Source organism: Enhydra lutris, unplaced genomic scaffold (genome assembly GCF_002288905.1).
Source record: "Enhydra lutris kenyoni isolate GAN:26980312 unplaced genomic scaffold, ASM228890v2 scaffoldscaffold23, whole genome shotgun sequence".
Taxonomy (NCBI): domain Eukaryota; kingdom Metazoa; phylum Chordata; class Mammalia; order Carnivora; family Mustelidae; genus Enhydra; species Enhydra lutris.
In genome coordinates this window covers 1,678,688-1,698,808 of record NW_019154107.1, presented here as the reverse complement: position 1 = coordinate 1,698,808, position 20,121 = coordinate 1,678,688, and the positions used below count along the sequence as shown (strand labels likewise).

Sequence of the window (20,121 nt, the reverse complement as noted above, 5' to 3'; positions counted from 1 at the left end):
GGGTGGGTTCCAAGTCATGAGTCTAGGAAACAAAGAGGCTGAGCCTGGAGGGTTTAGGAAGTAGAGGTAGTGATGTTTATCCAGCTTTTCCATACACTCTTCATTCTTGTGATGTGTGTTTGGGTAGCACAAGGATTATCTGTTAAGTTTGGAAACCACTTAAGTAATGTTAATGATAGAGTTAAGCAGTAACTATAGGACTTCTCAGAGACTTTAATATGCTATTATGCAAGGATTAGACCAAGTGTTCTATGTTTTCCATATTTACCAGAGTGTGGGATTAGGTGAATTGGAAGTCGGTTCGTTGGTGGAATATCTTGGGAACATACTTTGGAAAATTATTTCAGAATGAGAGGATGGTGTGTGTGTTCTAATACCCAAATGATAATGAACCCTGCCTATGATGGTCTTTTGATCATAATAGATGGGAACTTGAGGGAATGTGAGGGAACAGGCTAGGATGAATATTTGGAAATCACAGGCAGAGAGCTGTCTACCAGAAACATGGCTGAGATTGAATTCTTCTTTATGGTGGTGACCAATAATTAATAGGAGCTTAGGGGCATGTGCATGGGTACAAGGGAGTAAGGCAGGGGCAACAGAGGTCTAGGAAGATAACCTGGAAAATATGCTGTCACTTAAAACTGTGCTGGAAAGATCTGGTATGTGGCAGTGACAAACCGGGGGGCTCCAAGAAGGCCTCCTGGTCTGGTTTGTCAAGAAGGACATCTCCCCTATTCCATCAGTTGTGTTGTGGGGGGGTTGCTAATGCTAGGGCAGAGGGTGAGACCATGGTGTCCCCAAGCTCCCTTCTCCATTCATCACTTACTGACCCTTCATATCCTTTGTGGAGATAAGAGAATAAATAACATCCAGGTCCTGCTCTCAAGGAGACCACTATTTCTGAATAGAAGGAGGGAGAAAAGCAGTTTAACTTCTAAGTGTAATACAGTTAAATGCTTCTAGAGCATCTGTGATTCTGACAAGGTCTTCAACCATGATTGGGCGGAGGTTTAACGTAACTCAAATTGTTGCTAACTTTTCAAGACCACTGGGGAAATAAACACTATATGAATGAACTGTAAGTCGTAAGCCCAATTTTATAATCAGAAGATTGCTTTAAAAATTGTTTTTCTTATAGCAAGGTTTAAAAATGGACTGAAGCTTTCCCCTTTGGAGGTGTCAGAATTGACATAGTGGTATATGAGTTGTTTTAAAGGTGACCTCTGTCCCTCGAATGGAGCTACAAATATATTTTTTCTTTGACTGGACCATGCATTTTATCTTTAGAATTTTGAGTTGTAATTTACTCTGCTGTATGTCCTGTTGGTATCAAATAGTTTAAGCCGAGCCAACCAAAGGCGGGCAAATTGACAGTTGCTAATGTAAATTTCCCAGCGAGTAGAAAAAGCTTCCATTAGAAGCTCACAGGCGCCCATTGTAAGGATGCTCCTTTGTGCTTTTCTCTTCTGGCTCTGACACAAGCTGGCCCCCTAGGCTTCGGCTCTGCTTCTACTGCTTCCTGGCCGAGCACCAAGAAGACTTTTCATAATACCATCAGTTATAGGTGCTCATGAAAAGAGTGTGTAAAAAGAAATATTAAAAATTTACAGTGCGTTTTAATAGTTTGTGTTTATTTCTGAGTTATGATGGTAAATGAAAGCTAAAAGGGTATGGATATGGTTATATATACATACTATTTCGTCTTTTCTCCTGTTACTATGTCCTGTAGCCTGTATCTCTCTGTATCCTATGCATGACGAACATTTAGGATAACCACGCCCAGTGGCTGGACGCTCCTCGGCACAGCAGTCCGGAAAACCCAATGAATTGCTGTTTCAGTGTTTGCAGTGATATGCGGCATCGTCCTGCCTTTTTGTCTGCTTCCCTGCCTCGCACTGAACAGGCACTTAATGAATCTACACTGAGCAGAAAGGGAAGGAATGCTATTGGACATGAGTGCAGCGACAGGAATGCCTAGAAAGAGCCATCCTTTAGCTTATATTTTACCAGCTGTTTGAAAAGTCGTCTCTTGTGTTTGGCTTTCTGTGAGGACTTGAGTAATGTCTACGTATAGCTTCTCAGAAGATCACCGTCTTCTAGAATGGGTATCCGAAAGCCTGGTCTGCCAACAGAGAGGCTTCCCTGACTGCTAGAACATAGGGAGCACTCTCTCTCTCTTCCCCCATCCACTGAACCTGGTTGCCTTTGTGATTAAGAGTTATGTGTGGTATTCTTGGAGAGGAGACTTTCAGAGATGAGACTTAAACTCTCTTTAACATTGTCCTCTAATTAGAAAATTTTATACACTCAAGGAGTTTGCATCTGAATTAGAATGAAGTCACAGGAGTGACTTGATCTGAGCAGGACCTCGGTCTCACGCTCCAGCAGTCACAAAGAGAAACAGATAAATTAGTCATTAGGGAACTGGATTCCACTGGGCTCAAATCCAGGGATTGTCTTTCCTCCAAGCACTAGTTTCTTCATTTTGGCACAGAAAAGGCAAAAAAAAATTACTTGCTCCAGTAACTGAAATCATATGGGGGTTATCCTTCCCAATGCTGTATAACCAGATCTTATAGAGCTAGGAGTAGATATGATGCACCTACGGGACCCAAAACCCCAGAAACTTTATTTAGTACTTTTGTCAAGAAAGCCAATAGGAGAGAGACTTCTGGTCTTAAATCTTCAAAGGAATGAGTTTTTTGAAGTATTTATTTATTTATTTATTTATTTATTTTAAAGATTTTATTTATTTATTTGACAGAGATCACAAGTAGGCAGAGAAGCAGGCAGAGAGAGAAGGGGGAGGAAGCAGGCTCCCTGCTGAGCCGAGAGCCCGATGTGGGGCTCGATCCCAGGACCCCGAGATCATGACCTGAGCCGAAGGCAGAGGCTTAACCCACTGAGCCACCCAGGCGCCCCTGAAGTATTTATTTTTAAAAGTCGTTTTTAAATGGAGATTAGGGTGTGGTAGGAGAGACAGAACTTGAGGGCAGCCTGGTGATGACTGTATGTTGCAGTAGATGATTAGCAATTGTAGGTCACTATCAGCGGCAATCAATCATTGTCTGTTTGTAGAGCTTTCACCTCTCTGCAGCCATCCATATATATGTCTACTCCCAGACCCAACAGCAGCTTCAGAGTTGGGGGACAAGCAGAGCACAGGAGCGTAGATGTGGGTACTAAGAAGTCTTTAGGACACAGCACAGGGAAGAGAAAATGCTGGGCTGAGCTGTGGAGTGGAGCTGCCGAGTGTTCCTTCACAAGGCAGATGGTAAAATGGGCCTGTTGCCCAACTCTTAGGAGTGAAAGAGCTGTGTCCTGAGCAGAGTCAGCACAGCCCCCAAGTGCATGGCCAGTCCATGTCCTGGATAAGCCATCTTCTCAGGAGGGCAAGAACTCGGAACTGTGCTGAGGAAGCAAGGAGTAGAGATCCGGAATCTTCTTCCACAGCTGCCGGAAGCCTAACATTCTTCTTCACTGCCTATAGGGTGGATGTGAGATGTTTGGATGAGATTCCCTCATTCTTCTGTCCGCTTGGGCCTGGCTTTCAATTGTATATGACCTCTGTGTGTGCTGGAGCTAGGCATTGCCCTTTGCAAGTTGGGGTTCTGTTCACTTTTAGCCCAGTGGACCCAAGATGTTTTCAGAGGTGTAGGGGAAGCTGAAAGCCTAGTGGAAAAGCAGTGTTTCATTGCCCTTTGTCTTTGTTCTTGTATTTAGAGGAAGGGCAGGAGACAGGGGTTCTCGAATGGGGTGTTTAGAAAGGTGGGGGATGTTTGGTGCGGATGCATTGATTAGGACCATTGTGGGCGATCGGGGGCAGCACGCAGGTGGCCAAGTGTCCTTTAGTGTGTGAGACAGTCTCCTACAATGAAGAGATGTCACACCTAACATGCCCATAGAGAGACACACTCTGAGGGAGCCGCAGGATTTGGCTGTCCCTGAAGGTTAGTACAGTCATGCAGATCTGCCCACTTGGCCGTCAGGGTCGTCTGAGGCTAGGAACCGTCTTCCATTGTTGATACAAAACCATCTTTCTGGCCATTTATCCATCTGTCCCTTCACCCATCCATCCTCTCAGGGCTTCTTTGGTGAAGGACCCCATAGCCATGTGGGCTCCCCATTCTTTCCCCTCAGTGATAGAGTCCCATTGTCAGCCCCACTAAACTCTCGTTCCTTTCTGAGCTGACTGATTTAGTATTGTTATGCCAGCTGAGAGCAGAGAAGGTAGAAGGCATTAAAGCCTACTGGAAGGAGCGCGAGAAGAGGAAGAAGAGTGAAAAAGATGGTTTATGACTTATCTGATTATGAGAATAGGCACTGCATCGTTCACCCAAGAAAGGTATTTGGTCAGTGCTGTTGGAATCCCACCCACATCTAGGTCAGTGCTTCTCACTCTTGAGCGTACACCAGCATCCCCTGGAGGGTGTGTTCAGACAGACTGCCAGGCACCATCCCCAGAGTTTCTGATTGAGAAAGTCTAGGGTGGGGCCCGGGAGTTTGCTTTACTAGCAAGTTCCCAGTGATACCAGTGCCGCCCGCCTAGGAGCCATCCTTCGGTAGGCCTGGAGAAGAGAGAAACAGCTGAATGATTCCTGTCTCTGGGGCACCTCGGGGACCAGGCTGAGTGGGGAGGAACTTGCCTTACTCTTGACCTTCAATCATGGCCCAAGAAGAAGAAAGGAAGAGTTCATTTAAGTCTAGCACCCCTGGCAGACGCGCCCATTACCAGCCTCACTGTCACCCGTTGTTGGGAGCCACATGGAGGCCAGTGTGCTGTATTTTCTGAAATAGTGAGAAAAAGAACAGAGTAAGCTCTGCATTCACGTGTCTTTCCGTGACAGAAGTATAGAAGTAAGTGCACTTAACTGGTGGCCTTTTCTTGAGGTCTCTTAGCTTGCACTACCCTGTAAAGTAGGGCATCAGACCATGGGCAGTGCTTCCCTATGTTACTAAATAAGGGGAAGTTATACGAACACACAACCTGTGAAGGTTTCCCTAAAGATAGGCATCTCTGGTTTAAAGCCCAAACCATTAGAAGCTTCCTTTTTACCCAGAAAGGAACCCCGAGTCAGGATTGAGCAGTATTTTCCTGACTTCCTCTCCCCACTGTCAGTAATCACTCAAGGATTAATAGTTTTGCTTTTCTTCTTCCTAATGAGTTAATGACAGTGATGCTTTGTTCCAGTGGGTCCATAGGGGAAGAACGGAGACGGAGGGGGCACTGGTGGCAATGTGAACAGGAATGTGAACGACACTTTTGACAATGACTCCTTTTACCTTCACTTCCTGATTTTTCAAGATAATTTCTTAGGATGGTTTTTCGTCAAGTTTGACCTTACGGCCGAATAACAACACACTTTTTCCCTCCTTGATGCTTCCTTGGAATCACAACATATTATTAATCTGAGTACTTCGCAGCAGTTGAGGGTGGCATGGTATTTTGGATTTCATTTTTTATCCCATTTAGAAGGCCCTGTGGCACTAAATAAAAATGTCACTGTGTAAAATGTAAAAGCTTTCTGTCACAAATGTTTTTAAAAATTCATGAAGGGCTAAGGATTTGATTTATCTTATCCTCTTTCTGTGATTTATTCATATTTAATGTTGGTTTCAACATTTGAGGCATGAAGAACTTTTTCAAATTAAAAACAGTGGTGAGTTAGTTTTATTTGAAGCCACATTCTACCAGGCTGGTTTTTGAATTCTGTAGTTCATTCCTCTTTGTGTGTTCGAGGGGAGGATATGTTTGGTTTTCCCAGTGGCTGGAATTCTCACTAGGGAAACCGTTCATTGCTGTGGGGGGGGGGGTGATTCCCCCAGCTCCTTCGTTTTGACAGCTGTTTTCCTGGTATCCATAGACCTTCTCCTCAGGCATCACACACCAGCACGCAAACGTGGTGGCAAAAGAGAAGAGCGGGCAGAGACCTCACCTTTGGACCCATCATTTTTGGACCCCCCAAAAAAAATCTGTTTTTTTGTTTTTGATATTTTGAGTCTCTGAGTCGCCTGTGTTTTCAGGAACGTCTTTAGTCAGAGACAATATTAGTCTTTTCCGTGGATCATTTATAAATAATCAGTGGTAATAGAGTTAGCTTTGAATGAAGGAAAGAAAATAAACTCCAAACAAATTCATCCTTTTTTTTGGGGGGGGGACTAGTAAATAAACACCTAAGGTCTGTGACACTGGTCGCTCTCAAAGCCCTGGAGGGTTAAAAGGCTAGTGGGAAGAGGGCCTCCGGGCCTCTGTGTTCTGTCTTCAGGGCAGACAGAGCTGTCCTCGGGGACGTGGGGGTATTTACTCCTACCCTGCAAGGGAGGCTGGCTTTTCGGTGGCTGGGAGATGCGGTAAGATCCCGCTTCTCTGGACCCTCTGGCCTCTGCCCAGCCTTCCACTTGCCCGTCCACCTGACCTTCTGGCTCTCCCTCGCTTTATCCTTTCCCTCTTTCTGCCTTTTTATTCTTGCCCTCTTACTCCCATTCTTCTACTCTACAGACCCTTGTGGTGCCTCCTCTGGGCCCGGGGCTGTGCCTCCACAGCCTCTCGTAGCCTGAGGGGAAATGTGCCTGTCTAGTCTGCTGAAAATAATCAACCTTTTAATAAGGACATCGAGGAAGAATGGGAATAAAAGGTACTGAGTGCCTCCAAGGATAAAGCCCTTGCTTCCCTGGTTCTCCCACTCGTTTGTCAGCGAGGGTCCGGCCTGGCAGAGAACCGCAGCCACTAGACAGAGCAGTGAAAACTTAAGTGTGTGGTTTTTTGAAGCATTTCTTCATCATGAACTTGATTTTATTTCTTTGCTTAATGGAGAGAATCATCTCGTTAAGTAAACTGCTCTCTTTCCTCCTCAGACTATTGGAAAGAAGTTACCTCCAGCTGCTGCAACTCCGGACCCGTCAAAACCAGAAATGGACAGCAGGACAAAGAGTGAGTTTCCTTGTTTCTCCATTTTACGCTTGGAAGCAGTTAAGTGTTTTCTTGTCATTGAAATGCCTTTGAAAAATCCTCACATAATCTGAATAGCTATTTCACTTTTTTCTTAATGTTAAATTTCAGGGTAGTTAACATATAGTGTTGTATTAGTTTCAGGTGAACAATATAGTGATTCCGCAGTTCTATACCTTACTCGGGGCTCATCATAATTAGTGTACTCTTTAATCCCCTTCACCTTAATGGCTTTCTTAAAAGCATCAGAAAAATACTCCAGATGTATTTCACGAGGTCCTGCTAGTGGGAGGCACAGGGTAGGTTAAAGAACTCCTGGGGGTTTTCTCCTTTCTGGAATGTGGTTCTTTCCTATGTATACTCAAGCACTTTGCATAGTTCAGAAAGCAGGAAGATTCTAGAGAATGACAACTCAAGCAGTTTGGGGATTCACGGGCCTTCAGGTCTGGGAGACCCAACCTTCTAGCCTTCCCCCACAGCCAACACTCCCAAAGCCTGCCTTCCTGCCAGCTTCCTCCATGCCTCTTGGCTGCAATCCGTCTACATGCAGATGTCTTTCTTTCATTGAGTCAGATATGCTCGTCCAGTGATTTTTACCCATGAATTTTAGTTTCTGAGTCTATATTGATACTAGCGCATTTTTCTCCTAACAGCTCTTTAAGTATTTTGAGGCGAGCTATTGCTGCACAACCTTCCCAAAGAACAGTATTCCCTACTCTAGATCGTCACCAGTTAAAATATACGATGTCTAGGTACATTTACATTTCAGATAACAGCGAATAATTTTTTGGTTATGAGTAAGCCCCATGTGCTATTTGTTGTTTATCTGAAATGCAAATGTACCTGGGCATCCTGAATTTGTAGTTCTTAACCTGGCAAGTCTCCAACTCCTTCTGTTATCCTTCCAATAACTAGGGCATTCTGAGCAGGCTCTGGTCAGAAACAATTATTTCAATTCCTTTTACAGATTTTATGGTTTTTCTTTTCTTTTTAGCCTCAGATTTTCTTACAAGGATAATGGGGACAGACTACTAATCTAGTTTGGAAAGCCCAAGATTGAGAGAACATAAATCACACATATATAATTATGATTAATATAAGAGCAAAGCACAGCTCTATTCTTCTAATTGCAAAATAATATACCAGAAACTCGTTTTGCAGGGCAAAACAGGTAGCTTCTAGAACAAATGAGTGCTAGTGCCTTAGACTTAAGAATATGAATTTGTCGGACTTGCCAAGCCCAAAATGGTGGCTTTGATAAATAAGTACGTGGATGATACGGATGCAAATGCTAGAGCTCTGCCTTACTGCTTAGGGTTCGGATGAGTTCCACACACCTTCTGTCCGGCAATGCTACAGTCAGACTCCTCATACTAGCAGAAAGCCCGTCTGAGGCTCTAACCCTGCGGTTCTCACACTTGAGCGTGCTCCAGCATCACCTGGAGACCCCCACATTGCTGGGTCCCACCTCCAGAATTTCTGAATCACTGGGTCTGGGGGAGGCCTGATAATGTACTTTTCTAAGGAATTTCCAAGTGCTGCTGCTGCCTCCTGGTTTAGAGCCCACACTTTCAGAACCACTGTTTGGAGCTCCTACATGTTCCTAAGGAGACACTGGCCCCATATTTATTCAAGCAGGTTACAGGGTTATCATGCTGAACCTGCCTTTAGGCACTGAAGAATTTTGAAGAATTAAACATTAAATCATGTATGCAAACATTTGTTTTGTTGAACAGTGGCCTGCCCTTCCAGTCAACTGCTTATTCTGTAGTTATGGTTATTAACAAATTTATAAATGACCAGTTATTAGCAAAGTTGCTTAGATGGCTGGAATGGGGAATAGGCAGGAAAAGGAGAAGACCCATCAAGCTTCAAAGGTGATTGGAATGTGGTCTCTAGGACAGGCTGTCCTCATGACCTGCGACAGCCAGTGGTCTTTACCAACCTGACTTGTTTGCAGAAATAGTAATCTGAGAAACAGAGAATTTTTCTTCATGGGAGTTTCCGTAGAAGTTTCCATAGAAGTAAAGTCAAACTAAGAGTTTCCATAGAAACAAAGTTGAAATTCCCTGTAGATTGGGTGACTTGTGGGTTGCTTTCGGGGGAGGCTGAGCAGTAGGGACCCGAGGGGTCACTTGTTGGGATGTGGCGCAAAGCAGGACAGTCTGCGGGGCCTGCTTAAGTAGGCTAATCCTCAGGTCTCAGGAACTAGCCCTAGGATAAGATCATGTCCTTGATGCTTTCTTTTCACCCTCTGTAATGTCTGTAGACAAGACATTTGAGTCTTTTGGGAAACATTAGGTGGCTGGGGGAGGTAGATAGCTGTGTGTTAGAGCAGTGCTAGCTGATAGAAATACCGTGTGAGCCACATACATAATTTTACATTATCTAGTAGTCGTGTTTTTGAAAAAGAAACAGGTGAACTTGTTAATTTCAATATATTTTATTTAACTCAATATATCCCCAGTGTTATTTTTCACGTGAAACCCCTATAAAATTATTAGGTGAGATATTTTTATTCTTTATTTATATGAGTCTTCACAAGCCAGCCTGTATTTTTTATTAACAAATAATAATGTATTATTTGCTTCAGGGTTACAGGTGTGTGAATCATCAGTCTTACACATTTCATAGCACTCACCATAACACATACCCTCCCCAGTGTCCATAACCCAGTCACCCTATCCCTACCCCCCATCCCTCGAGCAACCCTCAGTTTGTTTCCTGAGATTAAGAATCTCTTATGGTTTGTCTCCCTCCTGATCCCATCTTGTTTCATTTTTTCCCTCCCTATGCCCCACGAACCCCCACCCTGCCTCTCAAATTCCTCATATCATGGAGATCATATGATAATTGTCTTTCTCTGATTGACTTATTTTGCTTAGCATGATACCCTCTAGTTCCATCTGCGTCGTTGCAAATGGCAAGAATTCATTTCTTTTGATGGCTGCATAGTATTCCATTGTATATATATATCACATCTTCTTTAGCCAGCATGTATTTTACATGGCTCATCTAACCCAGAGCAGCCACATTTCAAATGCTCTGTAGCCACATGTGCCTGGTGGCCACCATATTGGACAATGTAGTTTGAGAGTAATTCTGGGACCTAAGATAGGCTTCCTAGGCATAGGTATTAACACAGATCCAAATATTCAGGTCCTTTAAGCATGTAGGAGGATCCTGGCTCTAGCCAAAGCCTGTCCAGTCCTACAAGTATCTATTAATTATGTCCATCCCCCAGCACCGCTCTGGAAGCATCATGGTGAGGAGACGGGTTGCTAATGACGAGTGTTTTTACAGAGGCTGGGTGGTATGTTCTGGCTCAGAGTTGGCAGTGAAGACTCTAGGGCCAGCTGTGTTATTCTCTAGCTGTGTGACGTTGGGCCAGTAATTTTATTTCTCTGGTCTTGCTCTTCATTGTCTGTGTTGCCCGTAAAGTCAGAGAGTTGTGCTAGCAAGTACCCCCGAGGTTGCTCCCAGCATCCTCATCCACTGATTCAAGTCCAAAGCTTTACGGTTTAGAGTAAAAAGTTTCTGCATTCAGAGAACAGAGCAGCCGGATGGGAGAGGCAGAAGAAAGAGGGGAACGATTCAGTAGGAATATGAGATCTCATCGGGTATGGGGGTAGGTATGCGTGTAAGTGAGTAGCAGGTCAGAAAGAGAATTCTCACTGTCAGCGAAGGCCTGAAGGATGTTTATTGACAGGGGTTTTTCATGGACTCAGAGCAAGAATTTTTACAGTTTATCTCCCCCAACCTTCTTTCTGGCTTTCGTTGTCAAGAGCAAGTTTTGAGGTATTTGTTCTCCCTTGATTTCCCCGAAGCACCTAAGTCCACTAAAAAGCCCCCTGCAGTGGGAACATTTTGCTGCTTTCAGATTTTGATGCAAATCCCATGTTCAGGTGGAAGGACACAGAGCACTGACTATTAGAAATGACCGTGAGCTTGGGAGCAGGGCTTCTGATTAGCAGACACATCTCTAACAACTGTCCGGCAGTTCAGAGGAGAGAAGTCCCTTCCTCACGTCTCTGTCCTCGGCTGGCTAAAGGATTAAGTTATGATGATGCAAAAAATGTTCATGTAGATCGGTCTTTTTGGAGGGAAAGTGAAACTCAGCTGATCAGGGTTTATTTAAACAACGAACATTATCTCCCCTCCCCCAGTAAAGCCTTTATGATATGGAAACTCATCTGAAATGCATGCTGGGGAACAGATTGCCATGATTTTCATAACAAGAGGGAAACTGTCTAAATATTCATAAATGAAGTACCCTGAGATTCCTCCAGCTCATCACATCTGGAATTTCTCTGATTCTTACTCCAATTGATGCAGATTTGTGGCCTCTGGGGGGGTAGAAAAATAGCCCGGAGAAATGGCTAGTTAGCATCTTTCTGAACAATCAGTTCAGTCTCAGAGATTCGTTGGACCAGTTGAGCAGGAGGGTTAGGGAAAAGATAACCCTTGATAAAATTTGAACAAAGGCAGGTCAGGCTTCAGAACAAATGATGACCGTGGGGCAAAGGCTAAACCCGCCCTCCCTGCCTGACCTCCCCTCGCTCCATCCCTGGTTTTTGTACCACCTTTCTGGTCGCTTTGTTCATTGACTCACTTCTTAGGAGTTGTGCCCTGTGGTGGTAACACATGGTGGCTTGTGGCTATCCTTGGTCCCTCAAGGCAGGGGCTAGGTCTCTACTCGATATCCCCAGCGTACAGCCCAGAAAGGTGCCATGGAGTCACTGGGCTCATAACTAGTGATGGTTGAGCGCGTGGAGAATTAGAAATGACTTACAATTTAACCAGGCTCTATGTCGGACAGAGTCTTGCAGAACCGACGTAGTAGCCATGGGCCCCCTTCTCAAGTTCACAGTCACCAGTTGGAAAAAGACACATTTGTTCACATAGACCCTCGAGCTTATTTGGGGTTTCTGAGGGATTAGCAGTGGTTGCCAGAGTTCCCTGGGGCTTGACAGACCCTTTGTTCTTTGCAGTCCCTGCTCTAGACGGATCAACCCAAGAGCACCAAGACAGACCCTTGTCTAACAAAGGTGTATTGGCTCATTGCACTAAGGAGACGGCATAGGAGAACCCGTGCAGCCCCGTGGAACCAAACAAAAAAAGAGTAGTTATCAGTTTGGAGGAGGATGAATGCAGTGAAATGTAAATGAAGCAGTATTTTGCTAGGCTCCAAGCGATGCACAGGGCTGTGCAGAAAGGGGTCATTATCAGGTCTGTACCGGGAGAGGCACCCAGGTCATTTCTTTGGGAACCACCAGTTGAGGATAAGTGTTCCTGCTGTGTTGAGAACTCTCTAAGTGAGGCTCCGTACTTGCATGTGTCACAGTGACTTCGTTCCTTCAGTTAAGGGTGGAACATTTCAGGGACTGCTGGGGGGTTCAGTCGGTTAAGCATCTGCCTTTGGCTTGCATCATGTTCTCAGGTCCTGGGATTGAGCCCCCAATCAGGAGCCCCTGCTCATGTGCTCTTGTTCCCTCGCTCAAATACATAAATAAATACAATCTTTAAAAAAAAGAGTGGAACATTTCCTTATGACTGATATGATATAAACAAAAGCAAAATTTCTGATAGTCCGTGGTGTTAGAGGACAAACTTTCTCTGGGAGTAAGAAAGCAGTAGTACTCGGAGAAGGGGGAGTTAGGACCCTTTCCAGCTGCAGTGCGTGCCTGGGAGAAATACTATTTCTCATTTACTTTGCAGCTGGTGGTGACTGCATTTGGTATGCCCGCCTGATGAATGACTAGGCAGATTTTCACTTTTTCATTCTGAGCTAAGTTTTGCTTTCTCACCACATGTTGAAATATCAGAAAAAGGGGTCTATTTTGTTATGTTCGGTTTTTTTCCGCCAGCTTTACCTGGGAGCTCTTTTATGCTACCTTTTCTGGGGAGGTGTTTTTTGCTCACTTGTCTCCCCCAAAACTCATGTGAGGCATGTCCAGTTTGAAACAAGTGTTCTTCTCCACATGGTAGTGCCTCCCACACTTGATGTGTCCTAACACACTCAGGCTCAGCATCCCAGGGTCGCATCAAGTATCTCCAACACAGACCTTGACAGGTGTTTTTCATGGACCCAGAGCAAGAATTTCTGTCCTGATTCCGAGTGGGGGTCCCTCGGGGAGGGTGCCCAGGCCGCCCATGCTGCTGGAGACTTGGTTTTCAAGTACAATCCTCTTGGAGGACAAAAGCTAACTCCCTTTGTGTTATCTTTGTGGATTTCCTTTCTCCCAAAGGCCCAGAGCTTCCCCTCACCTGAGCAGGAGAAAGTGCCATCGAGGGCAGCAGTGATGAGCTCTAGACGAGAAGACAGAAAGGCTTTGCTTGTCAGATTTTTTTTCTTTTTCTTTTTTTTTAAATTCCTTCTTTTAAAGCAAGAGACTAAATAGTGCCATAATTCATGGTTGTGAGAGAATTTGAAAGTCAATTTCCCAGCAGGACCTAGGACTAGAGATGGTCGTTGTGATTTGGGGTCGCAGTCACCTTTTACGTGGAGGCAGGCCTTGGGCTCGAGTTGACAGCATAGTGATGTGTGCCTTGTTTTTGTTTTCCTGGTCTGGATTTGAGTGTAGGCCAGGGTTTTTCCACCTTGGCACTATTAATATTTGGACCAGATCACTCTTTGTTGTGGGGACTGTTCTGTGCCCATTACAGGATGTTCAGAAGCTTCCCCAGCCTCCATTCCCTTGATGCCGTTTGTTGTTACCAACCCCTCCTACTGTGACAACCACAATGTCTCCTGGCTTTGCTGGTGCCTGCCCGGGGAGCAAATGAACCCTATTTGCAAACTGCTGGTGCAGACTTCGACTAAGCTCTACAAGGGCACTGCCGCATCTCTGCTGCTGGGCGCACAGCGGACGCTTAGTTAATATTTACTGAGCAAATGACAAGCGAAGATTCTTTCCAGCCCTCCCTGCTAGCCCTGGATCCTCAAACAGACCCAGGACTGGCTTTTCTGTCTACATCTGTCCTATACCACACCCAGCCATGGCACCCCCACCACACGGGCCCACCCTCCGGGTCCCCACCGTTGTTTTGCTTCTCTCTGGCATTGAGTGTTTGCTAACACCCTTGGCCGCATCGGTGGCTCTCACAGCGTGCTCCCTGGACCAGCAGCATCAGCATCACCTGGGAGCTGAGACATGCAGATCTCCAGGCCTTGCTCAACCCTCCAGGATCAGGAACCTCGGGGGTTCTTTTTTCACACATCCTTCCTCTGATGCTGATGCCCACTCATGCGTGAGAACCTCTGATGTAGACTGTTCCTTAAGCTTCCTTGTTGATGAGAATCGCCAGGGCGCACGTGGATTGCTGGTTCTGCCTCAGACCTGTTGATGGCGGCCCCCAGAGAAGGGAATCTGGGAAGGCATAGAAGAAACAGATGCCCTACATCATTCTTGTCATCAGGAATGGTTGGGAAACACTTCCTCGACTCCTACTCCTCTGGTAAAAGTCCTAGAACATTCTACAGAGCCCGGTGCCATTTTACTCCTCTAAGAAGGGAGCCTGACTCTTTCCTTTGGGAAATGATTCCCCATTCATGATCCTCTGATGCTTTAAGCTGGAGACATCACTCTATCCTTGTCAGGAGCTCTGTGCCTCATTCCCTCTCCTTGGTTATAAGCTCCTTGAGAACCAGCGCCCAGTCTTATTTAACTTAGTCTCTCTCCTCCAGAATGTGACCCAGGTCCATACCCTTATTGCATTTCCAAAATACAAAAAGCTGGAAAACTAAAAGGTTCTATCTCTTGTTGAGTGATAAAACTTGTCCTGGACTAACATGCATTTATATATAGTCTTTATTTATCCTAGTTGGGGGGACAAATCATCCATTTATTGCAGAATTTTAATGTATTTGATGGTTGGGTATAGCCCCAGGCCCCAGCTGTGAGGATGTTACCCATTGCGTGGATGTAATACATTTCCTTTCTAAACTCTGAAAAATTCTATCTCCAGGGCTTCTGGATAAGTGATTATGAACCAGTAGTGCCTCAGATAGTATTTGTCACTTTAATGAAAGAACTTTAGGTTTTGATGTTGGTGAAAGTAGAAACGCTGAGCTTGACACTTTTGTTCTGGTATTCCAAAGGAGAAGAATTCTAAGCGTGACCTGGTACTTTCTACCACTGCTGGAAGTTCTGGAAGGCTTCCTACCAGCCTCTGTGACACATGGGATTTCAATCTTCATGTCCTAGAATTGAGCCTGGAGAATGGTCCTGCATTTAATGTTATTTCCTTGGGGTGTGTGTGTGTGTGTGTGTGTGTGTGTGTGTGTGTGTGTGTGGTGTGTGTGCGCGCGCGCGCGCATGTTCTGCTTGCTGATATATTTATTCTATTTGTTCTGCTTTTATTTTTTTTTTAAGCTGAGGGAATTTTTTTAATTTGGTTTATTTGCTTTTGTATGAATAGATTATAAAACCATCTGAAGGGAGTCATGGGCTGTGGGCATGTGAGTTCAGTTTCTTAAACAGTCTGTTTTTAATCTCATGTAAATTTCTAGAAGTCTAGAGATTGAAGTAATGTAGTTTTTGTTGGGGGGTGTGATGTGAATCATGACTGGATTTCTTGGGGGTTTTAATAGAACAACTTTCTTAAAAGTGGAATGCCCATCAGTACTTAGAATAGGGGATCTTGATCTGGAAGTAGGCAAAGGTCTCAGGGTCCTTGAACCTTCTGATATCTTACACAGCATTTTCTCTGCACCTTTGAATGTGTCTTTTTTTTTTTTTCCTTTTTCTGGAAAGAAGAAATTACTATTTTTTGTGTTTTTTTTGGGTTTTGTTTTTATCAGGTTCTTAAAGGACTCTGAGACAAAAAGCTTAACAGGTGCCTGGCTGCCTCAGTCGGTAGAGTTCACAACTCTTGATGTCAGGGTTGAGTTCAAGCCCCACACTGCATGTAGATATTACTTAAAAATAAATACATAAATATTTTGAAAAAGACAAAAAAGCTCAAGAATTAACTCAGGATTTCAGTCTTAGGCTAATTCGTCAGTTTTATTTTAAATCTTTCTTTGAAGATAGAGACAAATTCATCTCAGTTGCTGGATAAGTTGTGCTTTTATTTTTTTTCTGCGCATGGTGGCATCTATGTGATCTTGGACTAATTAAATCCATCTAATTGATGAATAAATGGAAAATGCCTGCCTCCAAAATTTCATTCCCTTCCTCTCCCTCTCTGTCTGCTACTCATTTAAAATTTCTAATCTTCCCCATCCAAAAAGCACTTGGAATTATATTCTTCTTTCAAGACATATCAAATGCCTCCTCCTTTGTGAACTCCCTCCTGAATGTAATCATGCCTTCCTCTGCAACACCACAGCCATACCTCGTCAGAGTGACTCTGTGCTTCCTCTACTGTTTGTCCTTTCTTCTTGTCATCCTTTACCCTCGCCTTTCCTCAGGCATTAGTTCGTCACTTCTACACGAGGGTGCAATGGGTAGTGACTTGCATATCACAGGCTCAAGGACTGACAATGTCTTTTTCGTGGTGGTCCTTCAAGAAATGTTTGAATTAAAGTAGGGAACATCTTTGTTCCATATACTCTGAAATTAAAGTCATAGTCTCAGAGTTAATTCATTTTTTCACTTATTTTTTAGTATCTTAAAACCACCGGTACATCCAAACTGACAACATGTTTTTATTTTCCAGTAGTGCTGAATTAGGACCCAAATACCTCAGTGGTAAAGAGAAAATCTTACTTTAAATATATCATGAGGGCTTAAAGTGGGAGTCTCTGGTTGCCATGTTTGATTGGAGATAGCTGAGTTTCAGTGCCCGTGACTAGAACCATGGAATGTCAGAGGTGGCCAGAACTCAGGCCTAGTCTGGTGTGGTTTTTGGAGCCTCCAGAGCTTCACTGAGATTGTTTCAGGGTCCCAGGTGGGGGATGGGCCAGCCCCACTCTCTAATTTAACCAGAGCATCTCTGTTTTTAGTTGTTTTATATTGGAGTTTTGGAATAAGTTGAAGTTTGCTAAAAAGTGCTCTGCGGAAGTTAACCAGACTCTTCTCTCATCCTTCCTTGGCCAGTCTCTCATTTTACACCTAAGGACACCGAAGTCCAAAGCTACAGCGTAGCTGCCTCTGATTTTATGTTCAGGACAGCCCAGCTGGGACTGAACCTAGTCTTGACAGTCCTGACTCCTGGCCCAGGACACTCTCCTCCTGTTTAGCTGTCCCTCAAATTTTCCTCCACTTTGTAGATATCACTAGGGGATCAAGAAACGTTGAGTGGGAGCTGCATCAGGTTAGGGTAATGCAAAAAGGGGCAAGTGTGATATCAAAACCTGCTTCATGGACAATGGTAGTTGAGAGTAGCCACTGATACCCGTATCTCCTCCTTTTATCTGAAATTGGTGCCTTCCAGATAATTCTTTGTCTAATGCCTCACACATAAAATCGCGTACATGGTGGGAATGTTTTAAAACTAGGTTATGCTGATGGTCATGTAACTATATACTTTATTAAAACTATTCATAGCATGTAACTAAAATGGGTGAATTATCTGGTATGAAAATTATATGTCATTAAAGCTGTTTTTAAAAAAGGGGGGGCAGGGGTATACCTGCCCTCCTTAACTAATAGCGAAACTGGACAGAAAACAAAATGGCCCTGTGAAACATTTTAAAGGCAGACTAGTAGTTTTTTGTAAATATTTTCTCACTATGTTGGTTATAAGTCAATCCCACAGTCATTTGTTGATCCCCTGCTATGGGCCAGTTCTTGAGGTAACAAAGGAAGAGATGGGGGGAGAGGGAGTGACACAGATGCATAGGAAGTGGATTTCTGAGTGGAGGCAGGTTATACTCAAGAGTTTCAGGGGAGGTAACTGGAGATGTCCTCTTCTACGGAGTTCCTTCTTGTTACAGTACCTTCTACTTTGAGTGATAAAGACCTATGGAGCCACAAAGTGGCAGTAAGCAGTACAGTTTATTGGAGTCAGGTAACAAGGGATCCGGAGACAGGCCCCCTAACGTTGGTTAATCTGACAGACATCTCAGTGGTGTCAAGACTCAGAGTCCCCTCCTCTGTGATTTCCCTGGCTTTCCTCTCATGGTTGAAATATGACTGCAACAGTGCCAAACACTATGCTGTCTTCCAACAAGGACGAGACAGTGTTGAAAGCAAAAAGGCAGGGGCAACTGTTTTCCTCACAATCCTTTTTTTAATCAGGGAACAAAATCTAACAGCCTCACTCCCCCTCCCAGCAGATTTCCTCTCGCATCTAAGTAGATCACATCTACAATCATTGACAAAGGGGAGTGATATTAACATTATTTGCCTAGACATATCTCACTTATTTCCACAGCCATGGGTGTGGGGGGATTCCCTGTTCCCAAAAAAGTACCTGATTGCAGCAGGGTTATATGAACTGGGAAGAGGATGGGGAATGGCTCCTGTGAACAAATGTCTGCCTCACTTAATGAACTTTTTTTTTTAAGATTTTATTTATTTATTTGACAGAGATCACAAGTAGGCAGAGAGGCAGGCAGAGAGAGAGGAGGAAGCAGGCTTCCCACTGAGCAGAGAGCCCGATGTGGGGCTCGATCCCAGGGTCCTGGGATCATGACCTGAGCTGAAGGCAGAGGCTTTAACCCACTGAGCCACCCAGGTGCCCCCTTAATGAACTTTTTTGATGGAAAGGAATAGAAACAATGCTTCTTTTCCCTTTGTTGACCACAGGTGTCTTATCTTGTTTGTAAAATATTTCCATGACTTCAGTCCAATGAATTATTCTTCAGACTGGGACTCTGCAGGGCAGTTCTTCAGTAATGCTGTATTTACTTCAGTGTTGGAAGTTCTGAGGTTGGATAGTCATATTTCACTAGCACAGTCAGTAGGAAAAATGGTGAAGAGCTGTCATTATCCAATTTAAAGATGCTTAGCTTTTTCCCTCCTTTTAGAATATTTGGCTGATTCAGAATTTGGGAGGTTTGCTATTACTAATTAAAGAGAGATGAAACATAAGTAACTGTGGACCTAAGAATCTTTAGGCAGATTAATATTTTTTAAATTTTATTTTATTTTTTCAGTGTTCCAAGATTCATTGTTTATGCACCACACCCAGTGCACCATGCAATACGTGCCCTCCTTAATACCCACCACCGGGCTCACCCATCCCCCCACCCCTTTCTGTTCCAAAACCCTCAGCTTGTTTCTCAGAGTCCACAGTCTCTCATGGTTGTCTCCCCCTCCGATTTCCCCCAATTCACTTTTCCTTTCCTTCTCCTAATGTCCTCCATGTTCTTCCTTATGCTTCACAAGTAAATGAAACCATATGATAATTGACTTTCTCTGCTTGACTTATTTCACTCAGCAAAATCTCCTCCAGTCCTATCCATGTTGATATAAAAGTTGGGTATTCATCTTTTCTGATGGAAGCATAATACTCCATGTATATATTGACCACATCTTCTTTATCCATTCATCTGTTGAAGGGCATCTTGGTTCTTTTTTTTTAAACTTTTTTAAAGATTTTATTGATTTTATTTGACAGAGAGAGATCACAAGTAGGCAGAGAGGCAGTCAGAGAGAGAGAGAGGAGGAGGAAGTAGGCTCCCTGCTGAGCAAAGAGCCCGATGCGGGACTCGATCCCAGGACCCTGAGATCATGACCTGAGCCGAAGGCAGAGGCTTAACCCACTGAGCCACCCAGGCACTCCAGGCATCTTGGTTCTTTCCACAGTTTGGCGACTGTGGCCATTGCTGCTATGAACATTGGGCTCCATACATACATTGGGGCCCTTCTTTTCACTACATCTATATCTTTGGGGTAAATACCCAGTAGTGCAATTGCAGGGTCATAGGGAACCTCTATTTTTAATTTTTTGAGGAATCTCCACACTGTTTTCCAAAATGGCTGCACCAACTTGCATTCCTACCGACAGTGTAAGAGGGTTCCCCTTTATCCACATCCTCTCCAACACTTGTTGTTTACAGTCTTGTTGATTTTGACCATTCTAACTGGTAGTAAGGTGGTATCTCAATGTGGTTTTGATTTGAATCTCCGTGATGGCTAATGATGATGAACATTTTTTCATGTGTCTGATAGCCATTTGTCTGTCTTCTTTGGAGAAGTGTCTGTTCATGTCTTCTGTCCATTTTTTGACGTGATTATCTGTTTTGTGTGTGTTAAGTTTGAGGAGTTCTTTATAGA

The 20,121-nt window shown here is 44.1% G+C and overlaps 1 protein-coding gene across 2 annotated transcripts in view; it reads left to right on the top strand.

Moving 5' to 3' along the window:
- The window catches only part of LOC111150333 (SH3 domain containing kinase binding protein 1), a 335,303-nt gene that overhangs the window by 229,923 nt on the left and 85,259 nt on the right, over window positions 1–20,121 (top strand). For both annotated transcript variants that reach the window (XM_022507777.1, XM_022507776.1), the window contains one exon: window positions 6,859–6,934. In XM_022507777.1, the coding sequence (XP_022363485.1) occupies window positions 6,859–6,934 (76 nt within the window). The remainder of the gene's footprint in view (window positions 1–6,858; window positions 6,935–20,121) is intronic.